Genomic DNA, 13,468 nt, shown 5'->3' with positions numbered 1-13,468 from the left:
TCCCAGAGTCGTCCTCCTCCAAAAGTACACCATCCACCCTTTTTCCATCCCTTTTCCACCCTCGCCCCCTCGCAGCCGCCACTCTGTCTCTCTCTCTCTCTGCACAAAGCTCTGGATTTCCTTTAAATGAACCAGCCCTGTCACTCACCAGACAGGCCTGCCCGGGAGGTGGGGAGGGCCCTGGGCCAGTCAGATGACAGATGGTTTTCTAAACTGTTTTAGGACGTGTTTCCGACATTCTGGGTGACAATTTCTTCTTTGGGTTGCTTATTTTGGAGTGTTTGGATTCTATGAAGCAACACTGGGTTTAGCCAGGAATGTTTGAACCATCTCTAGAAAATGCTGGTGGTTGGAGGTGCAGGACGTGCTGGGGAAGGGGTGGAGAGTGCTTTAAGCAAACACAGCATAGGGAAAATTCATTTCATGATGGACAATTCGGGATGGCTGTGTGCATCACAAGAGAGTGTTTCATGAAATCACAGCCTGTTGGAGCCATAAGGAAACTCCGAATTTTCTCATCTCTTTCTGTGAGTGGCACAGAGGCCCACTGACTCATCCAAGGTCACAGAAATAAGGAGTGACTGTGCCAGGACCATATCGCCGGCAATCCACACCCAGGCCGGCACCTTTTCGTACCGGGCAGGGGAGAGGATGATACCCTGCGGCCGACAACAGCGGCCCCCTTTCAGTGTTTACTAAAAACCAAGGACACTCCAAGGCTTCCTCTAAATCAGGGATTGTCTGCCTCCCCCGTGCGTCAGAAGCCCCTGGAAGCCCCTGGAAGGCTAGAGACGTGGGTCACACCTGATTCTCCGTGTGTTGTGCAGGCTCCCACGGCCAGGCCAGAGCCCCACTGCTCTGAATGGAGGCCCCGCGGTGGGTCTCACAAGAGAGGGTCACAAGAGTTAGATTCATTGTATTGTCAGGAGGACCTTTCCTTCCACAAGAAAGTGGAGTGATGGACTGTGCAGATGTGCACCACAATTTAACTTTTGGAGTTTTGTTTGTTTTTGTTTTTTTTTAATTTTAGAGAGCGTGAGCAGGGGAGAAGGGCAGGAGAGAGAGAGAGAGAGAGAGAAGATCTTAAGCAGTCTCCACGCAGAGCCGGATGTGAGGCTCGACCCCACAACCCTGGGATCATGGCCTGAGCTGAAATCAAGAGTCAAATGCTCTACCGACTGAGCCACCCAGGCACCCCTCACTTTTTGAAATTTTTGGAAGCCTTTAAACGGAAGGTTCTTGCCCTTGGCTGTATACTAGGATCACCTGGGAAGCACTTAAAGGTCCGCTGTCCAGGCTGTACCCCTAAACCAGATAAATCAGAATCTCCGGAGGTAGGGCCTGGGACTCAGTATTTGTTAAGGCTCCCCAGGTGGTCCAGTGGGCAACAGGGGTGAGGGTCCGCACGTGAGAGAGCAGGGTCCTCTCTCTCGGTGGCTGCAGTCCGGCACCTTCTGCTGGTTAATTCTGCTCCTGGCCCCCACTCCTGTGGGCATCTGAGTTAGCCACCCCTGGGGTGGAGGATCACGTGAGGAGAGGCCACTGAATGTTCAGGTGGCACTGCCTTGCGCTTGTAGTTTCCCCAGGGCAGTGACTCCCAGCCCTGGCTCTCATTCACTACTTCAGAGCATCCTTCCTGACCATCATCAGCTGCTGTTCCAGAACCTTCTCTGGGGCAGACTCTGGGCTAGGTCTTAAGTGGGACATGTGACTCAGTCCCCACCCTAGAAGAATTTGTCACCCAGCGAGAGAAATGGGGCATGCACGTAAAAATAACTGTGCTTAGGTAAGGCAGAACCCAGTAAGTGCCACAGAAGCAGTAAAAAGTCGGCGTGGCGTCACATAATTCTCAAAAAAAGTCAGAAGCGCCATTCACTTCTAATTTGCCATAAAGTTTCTCACGGCTCTGAAACGTCCAGAAAAGCATCTTGTTCACTGTCAGTGGGATGGCGACAGCTTTTACTTAGATGAGTTAGTAACCTCAGAGGTGTGTTCGCGCCAGCCCCAGGGCCACCGCTTTCCAGGTTCGTCATCCTCTTACATCAGAAGACAGGTCCATGCGGGGTCGGAGGTGAGGGAGCGTTACAGGCCATTCTGGTCTCCCCTCCTTGCAGCAGACACGAATTGATTACCTCGGGCCCAGAGAAGCGAAGCACCGTCCCCAAGTTACAACAGCAAGGCAAGGCCAGGGGGCGGGTAGAGGCGTTGACACCAAGCACCGTGATCCTTCTGTTACCCCGTTAGAGGGGCCGAGGAACTCCAGACTAGCAACCTTGGGTCTTTGGGTGTGACTGCCGTTAACTAAGGCGTGGCACCCGCCCAGCCCTGAGTTCCACCATTAACATTTTACTCTTCTGTACCAACGGGAGGAGCAGACCACATTCCTGATACCCAAGTTCACCCAGGTGGGCCGCCTAAGCTCGCAGGCCCTGAGATTTTATCAGCAAAACATTTTTCTCTTTTCTGCCTGATTCACTACTACTGAAGTGGGAAGTATTCAAGCAGGAGGGTCCCGGCTGCCCTCTTTGGCCCAGTCCTTGTTGTCAGAGCTGAACAGTAATGCATACTCTGATTTCGAACTAGGGAAGGTTAGCTCCACTGAAATGGCATTATGAAGCTGGGACAGTATGAAGAATTACAGGCGACCGTTATGGGAAAAGAATTCCAGCCTCCTGTGTGCATCTGACCATCTGACCATGTGGCTCGTCATGGAGAAAGTGGCAGAGCCCTCCGTGCGGTGGTGGGGGCGGGGGGGGGGGGCAGTCTGCCTTAGAGGCAGGGCTGATGGCTGGACAGGCCTCAGCAACATGGCAGCTAACATTCATTTAAACTGACTCCCTGCAGGCATTCATCTGAACATTTTGTGTATGTTAATCCTGCACTGACATCATCGCCCCCTTTACAGATGGGGACATCAAGGCACAGAAGGGTTAAGCAACTTGCCCAAAGTCAAAGGTTGCCAAGAGGTTACGCTAGTAAATGGCTGAGTCAGGATTTGAATCCAAGACTTGTGCTAACCTGCCTCACAAGAAGCCTGGTTGCTCCCTTCGTGCATTGGCCAGGCAGGCTCTGCTGAGGAGGAAGCCCCTCCCCACATTCCCAGCAGCAGAGAAGGGATGGTCATCGCCCATTCTGGGCGGTGAGTGGGGTGCTAGGGCAGCCGTGGGCGCTCATGGGCCGGGGGCTGTGCCATATCTTTGCTTGGGCCTCGGCCCCCCCAAGAAACCTGAGCCCCGTCAGACCTGCTGCCTAATTCCCCAAGGTCTTACCCCAAGTACCCGCCACGGGAGCAGTTCTCTGCTTGACAGCCCAGAACTCCTCTCCCTTCAGAAATAAAATGAGAGGTTTCCCAGGCACGTAGGCTGCCACAGGTGACCTCTGGCTCCTCAGGGCCTTGGGGGAAATGCTGAAAACAGGATCACAAGGCAAGTCTGCGAGGCCCTGCACCCCCAGCTCTTCCAAGCCCAGCCCAGGAGAGCTCATTCCCACCCGGGTCCGTGCTAGGGCCTCCTGGTCCTCAGGCGCATCTTGCTGTCCTAGAGACCGGCTGTCCTCCACAGGGACAGCTTTAGGCCAGGGTCCCCATGCTTCTTTGGCCTCTGACAGCCCCTGGCTGGGGCAGCCCCATCCCAACACACACACACACACACACACACACACACACACACACCTTTTCTTAGATCCGTGTTTGCCCATCCCCCACAAGCCCAACCACAAGGAGAGCCTCTTGTCCCCCGCTCCCTGGTAATAGCATCAGGGACTTATCTGCCAGGTCATCTGAAGAATATATTCGGGGTGACCAGTGAGGCTGAACAGCTTAACAGGACAGGAGGGGGATGGCAGGGAGCTGGGGAAGTGGTCCGGGACAGATTCCCAAAGCGGCAGGGCTGGGTGGTGGGGCTGTGGCCCTGGGGTCCCAGATGCCGTGTGGGGGTGGGAGTGCTGTGAGAGCTGCAGGCCTCTTCGGAGTGGGGGGCGGCCTGGGCAGCTCTCCTCCCCTGCCCCTCTTCTCACACCTGTCAGTCTGCCTACCCCGTTTGATGGTTGAGATTAAATTCCAGCCCTTAGCGGTGTCTGGTGCTCAGTCTCCAGCAGAAACCTTTATCTGAGATTAAGGATAATGGATTTCCTTTCTTGGATAAGTTTTTTTTTTCCTTCCTTTTTCTCTGAGACTTTTTTTTTTTTTTTGTCAAAAATGCGCTCGACTCCAGAAAATAGACCTTTTGTTAAATGTCTTTTTATTGACTAAACTCGCCTCCCCCAGTTCTGTCCCCCGCCCTTCCCCCCACCACACCTTTTCATGCTTCCAGGGAAACCTTCCGTTTCAAGTACGGGTGAGGAGTGCAAAAGAATAACTTGACCTTCCTTCTCTCCACGGCCTGCTTCCTTCTCCTTCAGGGTCCCCCGAGTCCTGCTGTGTGCCTGCAGCCAGGGCCTGGTGTGCGGAGGTTGGGATAGGGAGAAATAACTTGACCTCTTCCTTATTTTCCCTCAGCACTTTGCGCCACCACCCACATTTCCAGAAATCTAGATCCTGCTTGGAAGAAATGGGGAGAGGACTTGGCGGGGGAGTCCCTTCGTTGGTCTCAGGTGGCAGGGGTCAGTGCCACCCTCTGTGGGCGGGGGTGGGGGGCAGCCTCCAGGCACACATGTGGTCTTCAGGGGAGCTGGGAGACCCATTCCAGCAGCCAGGGATGACCTCGTACCTTTATTTCACCTGGATCTTTCTTTTTCCCCCCTCAACAGCCCTATTACCATATTTAAATGCAAGTATGTCTTTTTTCATTGACGTTTTGAGTAGCTTAGCCTGACCTTTTTAGACTAGCTTGTTCCCTTTTGAACTTCTTTCCTCCCCAGTAGTTCCGTGTAGCTAGGACAATAGTCTTAGAGTTTAGTGGGCTTCTAGTTCGCTGTGTTTGGGGGACAGCTCTGTTTCTTTCCTTTCTTGCCTCCCCGGCTCCCCGCCCTCCGTGGTGCATGTGTCCCCGACTCTGTCCCGTAGCGATTCCATGTCTGGAAGCTGCTGTGGCTAAAGCAGAGCTGCTGTCGGGCTGTGTGTTGTTTGCTGCTGGCTCTTGGCGCATCATTTAAAACCACCATCATTGGCAATGGGTCTTGAAATCAGGCCTCCAAAAGTTGAAATGGGGCCTCCATAAGTCTGCCTGGATGGCAGAGGGTGTTTGTTTCATGTGTGCGTGAGTGTATCTGTGTGTGTCCCCGTGTGTGGCTGTGTGTGTCTGTGCTCATGGCCAAGAGAGGCCCAGGGGAGGGGCCTCACCCACCTCTTCCTTCCCCTGGGCCTTCTGCAGCCACACTGGGTCACCTCGTCCCTTCTCACCTTTAGTCCCATTCTGGGACACCCTTGCTGCCGGGGGTGTTACTAGATTGCACACACACCTTCACACGCTTATCGGAGTTCCCGAGGAGACCCTTCACTGCTGACTTGATCGGGACACAGAGCTCAGACAGAAGAGCCGGATCGAAATCCCCATAATGTGCCTCAGGAGGTTGAAATTGAGAGACAGAGCCGCAGGGCTCACCCCACGTAGGTCCCTGCAGCCCCCGACTCCCTCCTACAGCTGCCTTCCTGTGTACACAGTCAGCTGGGACTCCCAGCACACCTGGCCCCCTGGCCTGCCAGCGTGAGCTAGTCCGGAACTAAGCCCAGCGGGCAGGCAGAGCCTTAGGAGAGCAGCTGGGTTCAGCGACCTCCTGGCCCAGCTGCCTGTTCTGCCAAGAGGCTGGGTCCCAACCACTCCCGGGATCCCCGGGCCATGCGTGGCCCTGCTCTGGACACACCCTGGGAGACTCCCCTCGATCGGTGCGGGGGGCAGCAGGGACCCCACCCCTCTCCCAAGAGAAGTTCCTCCCAATCCTCTCCAATTACTCCCATGTTCCTTTTAGAACTGGTTTCTGGGGTGCCAACTGTGTAGGAATCAAAAACACCTAAAGGCGCTGTGCCTGCCAGAAGCCCGAGAGCCACTGACCCAGGTCCCTCCTGAGAGCTGTCCCGAGGAGATCCCTTTGCACTCCCGTCTTCGGGAAGGGGGGTGAGCGCGGCCTGTGAGCCCGGTCTGATGCAGGGCCCTTTCCGAGATCTCTCCTTTACTCCGGCTCCTCTCTCCCCGCCAGGCTTCCCGGCAGCGGCTTATGGACCAGTGGCGGCGGCGGCCGTGGCAGCGGCAAGAGGATCAGGTAGGGAGGTGTGTGGGACAGGCGCTCCCAGGCATGCCCCAGTGTGCGGGGGAAGGTAAAGGCCCTGTTGGATCTGTGTGGCTGCGTCTGTCCACTACTGTCACCACAGCCCGGAGGGTGGGGACAGGGGGGCGCGGGCCAGGCCCTGCCACCCAGGGCAGCTCCCCGTGGGGGTCAGTCTCAGGACTGCACACCAAAGGTGGACCATGATTCGCTCTTTGAAAAAAGACCAGTGAGCTTCTTTTTGACTTTGGACGGCCCGTTCCCCTGACAGCCGGCTTCAGGGCACCTGTTGGTCATTTCCCTCCTCAGCTTTCACTGCTGCTTCACAGGGGCTCCCTTCCAGGAGCCTCTGACCCCGCCAGAGAAGCTCTAGCTTGTGAGAGGGAAGCTCCGGGCCCACGGGCGTGCTCCTGGCCTCGGGGCCCCTGCCGGACCTGGCAGATGGCCTTGCTGATTGGGCTAAAGCCCGAGTCCCGGAAGCTTGGAAGTGGGGCTGACCTCAGTGGAATGAAGCGATTTCCTGAAGCCCTCTATCGCATCCTGGACTCTCCTTGTAGCAGAGACCAGAGAGCCATAGACCCTACCTGCCGAGGGCAATGGGATTATCTCTTGCATAAAATTGCCCCGGTCCTTTAGTCTCCAAGCCCAAACTTTGAGGAGGTCTTAGAGCCCCTCAAGTGAGGTGAGAACATTTTCCCAGCAGCACCGTGGGGTCAGGCTGGAGCTGGGGTGTGTCAAGGATGCCCTGTCCCCCAGATGCCCCCCACCTTCCTAAGCACGTGGGGCTTCTGCTGTGTGCTGGGCCCCCGGCAAGGCCTCCTGGCCTCCACTCCCCAGCCACTGAGAGGCCCTTGCTCCTCCTGGACTCAGTAGCCATGGTTTGCGGCTCCCCCCACCCCCACCCCCCAGCCCAACACCCCTTGGACAGGGCACTGGAGCACCCAGGGAAGCAATTAGTTTGACCGGGCTCTGAGGAGGGTGGGGGGAGGGAGGTGCTGGTGGGGCGTTAAAAGCCCAGAGGGCAAATGCCAAAAACCCAAACCCTCAGTGATAAGAGACTGGCACATGGAGGCCCTTTAGGAACATCAGTACAAATCCGTTCCATGCAAACTGGCACTGCCTCGAGCTACAAAGGATCCACTCCCCGAAATCACCCATTGGAGATTTGTTTGGAGGGGCCGGGAATTGTCTGGGGGCTGCTGAGGGTCAGTTAGCCGGAGAGCTGGGCGCCTGTCCTCAGCCTCTGCCTGCCCTAGCGGGCCTCCAGCAGCCCCACCTGCCCTCTGGCCCGTGTTCCTTGGTGCCCCCTGCCCTGGGGGCGGGGCGCGCCGCTGCCTCGCGTCTCCCTGTTCTGTTTGGTTTTTTAACTTGAGTGCTTTTTGGTATCATTACAAATGAGCCTCTGTCCTACCTGTGCCTAGTGGGGGGGGGGAGGGGAACCACAAAAAGAAACCTCGAGATTTTTGAGTGTTGTTGGTTGTTTTCTCCGTTCAGTTTCTTTCTTTATTATAACTTGGATTATGAAACTAAACTTTAACCCGAAATTAACCCTGCCTCTCTCCCCACCCCCATTCTCCTTGACGTCATGGCAAGTTTAAAGGGCAGCATGGGGTTCTTTGTGAGTCTGAGAGCGGTCTCCCCATGGTCTCTGCCCCCCCTGCCACCCCCACCCTCTCACGCCCCCCCCCACCCTCGAGAGCCAGGCAGGAGTCCCATCCATCCTCCCCCTAACTCCTAACCCCAAATTCCAGAGCCATCTCCAACCACACTTTTTTTTCCAGGATCAGTGGTGTTTTATTTGTAGCCATTTCCATCGGGAGCCAAGTCTCCCAGGGGCCATTCGAGGTCAGCCATGCTCATCGCTGCACTGTTAGTGAATTCTATTCAGGAGTGTGCTCCCAGACCACCTGCCCCACACCAGCCTAGGTTAGTGCAAGGAGTAAATCCTCAACTCCGAGGTGCCTGCCCCCAAGGGTGCAGGCTCAGCCAGGAAGATACAGGGCACCCCACAGTGCTGCCTGGGGGTCAGGGGCCTGGGGTAAGCCCCAGGGCGACGACCAGCCGGTGCCTGCTAAAGTCAGACCACCACCTGGGCTGGAAGACACCTGCCCCCGTGTAGACAGGGTAGCCCAGCCCCTCACCTCCATCCCCCCTTTGGACCTGGAGCAGGGTTACAAGATGGGGGAAGGAGGATCTCTACCTCTCTTTCTTTCAGTGTGGTTTGGCCTGTAAGGACTGTCCCCTCCCTCCTCCTAGAAGATAATCTGGACTCCGAGCCTGGTGGGATGGCCAATTATTTACCTGTTGTAGTGGCCCTCGGTGGCATTTTGGCAGATATGGGAAAGGGGCTGCCCAGACTCTTATGGGTTTGCGCATCAGCCTAGGCCAGCAGATGATCACGGACGGCTGACCGCCCTGTTCTCCCTTCACCTGCTCCTGCAATCCTGCCCCACCCGTGCCAGCTCCTTCCACCGGGACAGGGATGCTCCTTCAGCCTCCCGAGCAAGCAGCCTCAACTGTTGGAGGGTGTCACAAGTTCAGGCGCATTCTCTTATAGGAAGAAGCTGGTTCAGGGGGTCTGCGGAGTACCGACCTTGAGCTTGGTACTCTGCTGCCCCTGGCAGGTGGTTGGAAAAGGGTAGGAAACGAGGCCTCTGCTCCCCAGGGGCTGGCTGTCAGGCTTGGTCCAGGGATTAGGCATCCTATGGAAGGCCCTATTTTGCCTTTCATTTTGGTCTAGCTTCACAGCTTTGTTTTTTTTCTTTTTTCCCTTCCATGTTATGACGTACTGGGGGAGCTTCCTGAGGTGGAAGCACCTGCTGAGGGCCGTGGGGGTGGGAAACAGCTTCGATTTTGCTCAGGTTGGCAACTCGCATCTGTCAGGGCTATGGTGTCAGGGTAGGAGGTCCGGGGGGGCCGTGAGCTCTGCACCCACCTCAGCCAACTCCTCGGGGCCAGCCTGCCCGCCTTTGCCTTAATTCGCCCTGGGTCTGAGGTGAGCAGGGCTCAGGTGACCCCCCCAGGGGAGGTCCCTGCCGACTCCTAGATAACTTCACTAGCAGTGGGTCACTTTTCTTTTACCTTCACCTGGTAGTCCGAAACGTCATCTTTCCTTGTGCTCAGTCGAGAGTTTGTTTGTTTATTTTGATCGTATTCATTCAGTTCCAATGGCCTCATCATGTCCCACCCAAACCTGAATCCACTTTGGTAAACGACCCCACCCCACCCCCTACACACACACAGGTGAGGGCAGTGGTTTGGATTTTCAGGCTATTTTATTTCTGGGTGACATTACGGGTGGGTCTGTGTATCAGTCGAAGAGCTTCTGAGCCCCCTGCCCACCCCCAGCCCATCTCCGGCCCCAGCCAGGACCCCTTACTGTACTTTATACTTGCCAGCTTTATTCCAATCTAGTAACATGAGTTCCTGACGGTGGTGGTGAGTGCGAGAGTCATGTTTCTGTTGTCTTTTCTCTTGCTTGGTTGGGGCTGCGGTGAGAGAGTGTCTCTGAGGCATACTTTCCCGCCTCTCTTACACTAGGATCTGCACACCTCCTCTCAAACACTCTTCTGAGCACGCTCAGCGGGAAGGTTTGTCCACACCTATTAATCCTCTCTCAGTGTCCAGCTTCCTGTTAGTACCAGCTGGTTTGCATGTTTTTGCTTGTTCAGATGAAACAGTTCAAGAAACAAACTCATATCCAACTCTCAAGAAATGTCTTTTTTTGTACACTTTCGTTTTCGATTTTTTTTTTATTAGTTACAACTCCAAAACACCTGTTGTCCAGTAAAACATTTCACACCTCCCCTGCCTGTTCTTAGAGTGTATGTATCTGTGGGACTGAACTAAATGCATGCACTGTAGTAGATGTCCTGGTAGCTGTAGCCGTAGTTGTAGAACATGCATTGTTGAGTTGATATTACAGGGTCCGCGACAGCCCGGCACGGCACGGCTGTCTGAAGGATAGCGTGGGGGACCAGGAAGAGAGGGGGCTCCATATTGTCAACGTTGCCAAGGGGCTCGGATCCATGTTCTCGCCATCAGCCACCACCACCTCCCCTCACACTCCCCGCTCCCCCGGTCCAGCGCTGGGTCACCACCCTCGGCTCTAGCCTTCCTGAGATCTCTGTTGATAGTGACCAACTCTCGCGAAAGAGAGCAGAACCAGGATTGCAGGGAGTCTGAAAGTTCTTCCTTGTTCTTGTCTTCCTCGTATGGTTCTTGAACAGAGCAGGTCTTCTCTTATTTCTTAAGGCCTACCATCAAGGCTCCCCCGAGCCCTTTTCTCCGTTGAGTCCTTTGCCAGCTCACATCCGGCCCTTCAAGGAGACAGGTCCGTGTGGCAGTCCTGTCTGTGCAGTCTAGTCCCCAGGGTGGAGGGGAAGTGAGACGTTGCGGGGAAAGGGATTCAGATCTTAAGATGCTCGGTCTGCAGACAGGAAATGCACTGTGTCCTAGAGAAGGTTAGCGTTTCTTCTCACTGTGGGTGAAGGTAAGGGAGAAGCCTTTACCTGAGGTCTCCAGGGGGCAGGGTGGGGGCAAGTAAGGTCAGAGTGGCAACATTCCTAGTATAGAGACTACTGGCACAGCTTCGTGGGGAGGAGGAAGGGAGGGGACAGGTGGGAAGGGGACCCTGTGACGTTTAAAGAGGAGACCACAGTTTCCCTCCATCTTCCCAGAAGACTTCGCAGTCCTGCAGCCTCTGCGGAGGCTCAGGGACATGTGCGGTCAATGTCTCTGGACACACCATCTCCCCTACATTTGTGATGACGCACTGTAAGGGAGTGCCAGAGGTCTCTTAGAGCTTCGGGAGATGGCCCTAATCTTTACAAGTTGCTGGCACATGAAGTCACAGCTGCCACCTGGGACCTGCTCTTTAAGTCGGGCCAGTCGGTGGCTCTGAACTAACGCCACGGGAAGACGCCGGTGGAATCTGAACCTTCAGGGCAGAAGTTATCTGTTATGGGAGACTGAAGCCCAGGAAGTCACAGAGTTCATGAAGTTCCTGAAAGAGTGCGAGGTGACAGAGTAGAATGGCAGCTCAATGGAGAGGAGTGGCGCCGTGGAAGTCCGTGGCACCGTCAGCACGAACAAGGATTGCCTGCGAGCAGGCCAGTCAGTCACGGGACGGAACGAGGCCCGGAAAGGCAAATCTGGGAAGAGCCGTTCTGCAGGGCGTGGTGGGGCAGAAGGCAGAGAGGAAAAAAAATCCCCCTTAGTGGCCTAAATCCTAAGTCTGGCTCTGCCAGGAAGACGGCTTCGCTAGCCTGTGACCAGACATCCTAAGAGTTTCAGTTCCAGTAGGCAAAGTGAACAAAAGCAAAATTCAAGTCAAGACATAGAAGAACTAGTTGAACTTGAACCATAGAGAAAATGCTTTGGGGAGGAGGGTAGGTGCAGGTGCTCATGAAGCAGGTTTGCCTGTCCCACCCCTCCCGGGGTATTTTCCATTTCCCCGTGGCAGCCTTCGCCTTATTTGTGTTCGGGACTGAGGGGCGTGAACGGTAGCGGCCCACACACATTCTTCCGGCCGCTGGAGGGAGCCGGGAATTGTTTGTGTCATTTGTGTCTTAAGCTTTAGGGTTCCCAGGTGTTGCTTTCAACAAGCACGCGTTGAAGGTTTGCTTCGCGGCTGGCAGGAAGGAATATAAAGGCAGATAACATTTCTTGCCTGTAGTGGTTTGAGAATCTAGATCCCTCCTGCTGAGAGTCCTTATTTCCCACGATGCATTACTTCTCATCAGCTTCATTTAAAAAAGGAAAGTGGATCAATGTGCTGCCTCCATTTCTGAAGTCGGCTTTCCTGCGCTTCCATCAGCAGGATCCAGTGTCCAGGAAAGGGGGCTGCAGGGCAATCATCTCTTCTTTCCCACCCAGCCTCCCTTGTGCTAGCGGCAAGCATCCTCTGGGGCCTCAAGATGGCCAAAGCTGGGGGTAGGGTCCTGGGGATGCGCTCTCACTGGGATAGAGCCACATCTGCGTCCATGGAATAGAGCCAGCACACTAGCCCAGAGGGAGAGCAAATCCGTGATCTGTTATGACCAGCTGCTGCAACCAGCCAGACTTACCCAAAAGACCCTGCCCGAACACATGCCTCCCAGTCCATGGCCTTGCGTTCTGGGCATGGGGCACCTCGTTTCTCAGTTTGTCATTAAAATCTTCATTCCTGGGAGAGCCGGGTCTTTCACCAGAAAGAGTCCAGCATTGGATTTCAGTAACCCCAGTGAATTTATAATAATGTGCTGAGCTGCCCGCTGCTGACCTCAGCTTCATTCATTTTCCGAGGGCTTTGGGACCAACCCTGTTGAGGATAAAATACATCAGCTGTAATCAATAATTTTGTAATAGAAACACCATGCACTTGATAAATCAACTCTAGTGCAATTAGTGACTAGCCTTGAAGCCCAGACCTGAGTATAAGTTAATCCTGAAGTGAATGGAGTGGGGGAATGTTAATGGTCTTTTAAATCAGTGGAATCATTTTCAGAGGGTGACACATCCGTGCCTGTCTCCTGAGCTGGTTGGCCCTCTCTCTCATGCTGGCTCAGGAGCCCAGGCCCTGCTGTGTGCAGGAGGGGTGGAATGTGTGACAGGGCCCCTGGAGGCTCCATAAGAGCATGTAAAGCACACTGGACATGGGCAGAGGGACCCCTTATTTGCCCCCTGGGCTGGGTGGGGCCACTGTAGGGTGTGAGGAGCCCCAAAAGCTGCTGACCCCATATGTTGGTGAGAATCCTCAAAAGAACACAGGCGAGGGTGCATCGTGGTCCCTTATGTTTCTGCAGAGGTTCGACTGCCGTGACCAGAGCTAGCCCATGAGACAGGCAAGAAGGCAGAAGGTTTGGGCCTGGCTTTACATGTTTGTTTTTAAGAGAAAGCTGATGTGCAGATTGGCTGTGTGACTTACCCAGAGTCACACAGCTAGTCACCTGGAGAGCAAGGCTTTGGTCAAGGGTGAAGAACCCTGAACTTCACCTCCTTTAAGGAGCCCTGCAGAAAAACCATGTTTGTTTCTGAAGAACTCACCTGCTGCCCAGATGTCCCCGACATGCGGGACGTGCTGGGAGAGCCCAGCAGCCTTGGAACCGGCACTGTGTCCTCTGAGGACTCAGGCCCCAGGACCTCACAGTCTCACCTTTCAGGTATAGATTGCTGAACTGGGCCCAGGGCACATCTGCCACAGAGTCGAATTCAGCAGATATTTATTAAGTGTGTAACAGCAGTAATTATTATTACACGTGGCAGGCACTGTCCTCGGCCTTGAGTCGGG

The 13,468-nt window shown here is 54.9% G+C and overlaps 1 protein-coding gene across 3 annotated transcripts in view; it reads left to right on the top strand.

The window, feature by feature from the left end:
- The window catches only part of MSI2 (musashi RNA binding protein 2), a 394,401-nt gene that overhangs the window by 356,628 nt on the left and 24,305 nt on the right, over positions 1-13,468 (top strand). For all 3 annotated transcript variants that reach the window (XM_047833111.1, XM_047833110.1, XM_047833112.1), the window contains exon 11: positions 6,133-6,195. In XM_047833111.1, the coding sequence (XP_047689067.1) occupies positions 6,133-6,195 (63 nt within the window). The remainder of the gene's footprint in view (positions 1-6,132; positions 6,196-13,468) is intronic.

The sequence above is a fragment of the Prionailurus viverrinus genome, chromosome E1, assembly GCF_022837055.1.
Source record: "Prionailurus viverrinus isolate Anna chromosome E1, UM_Priviv_1.0, whole genome shotgun sequence".
NCBI lineage: Eukaryota > Metazoa > Chordata > Mammalia > Carnivora > Felidae > Prionailurus > Prionailurus viverrinus.
Note: the sequence above shows the minus strand (reverse complement) of the source record. Positions and strands in the feature narration are given on the sequence as shown.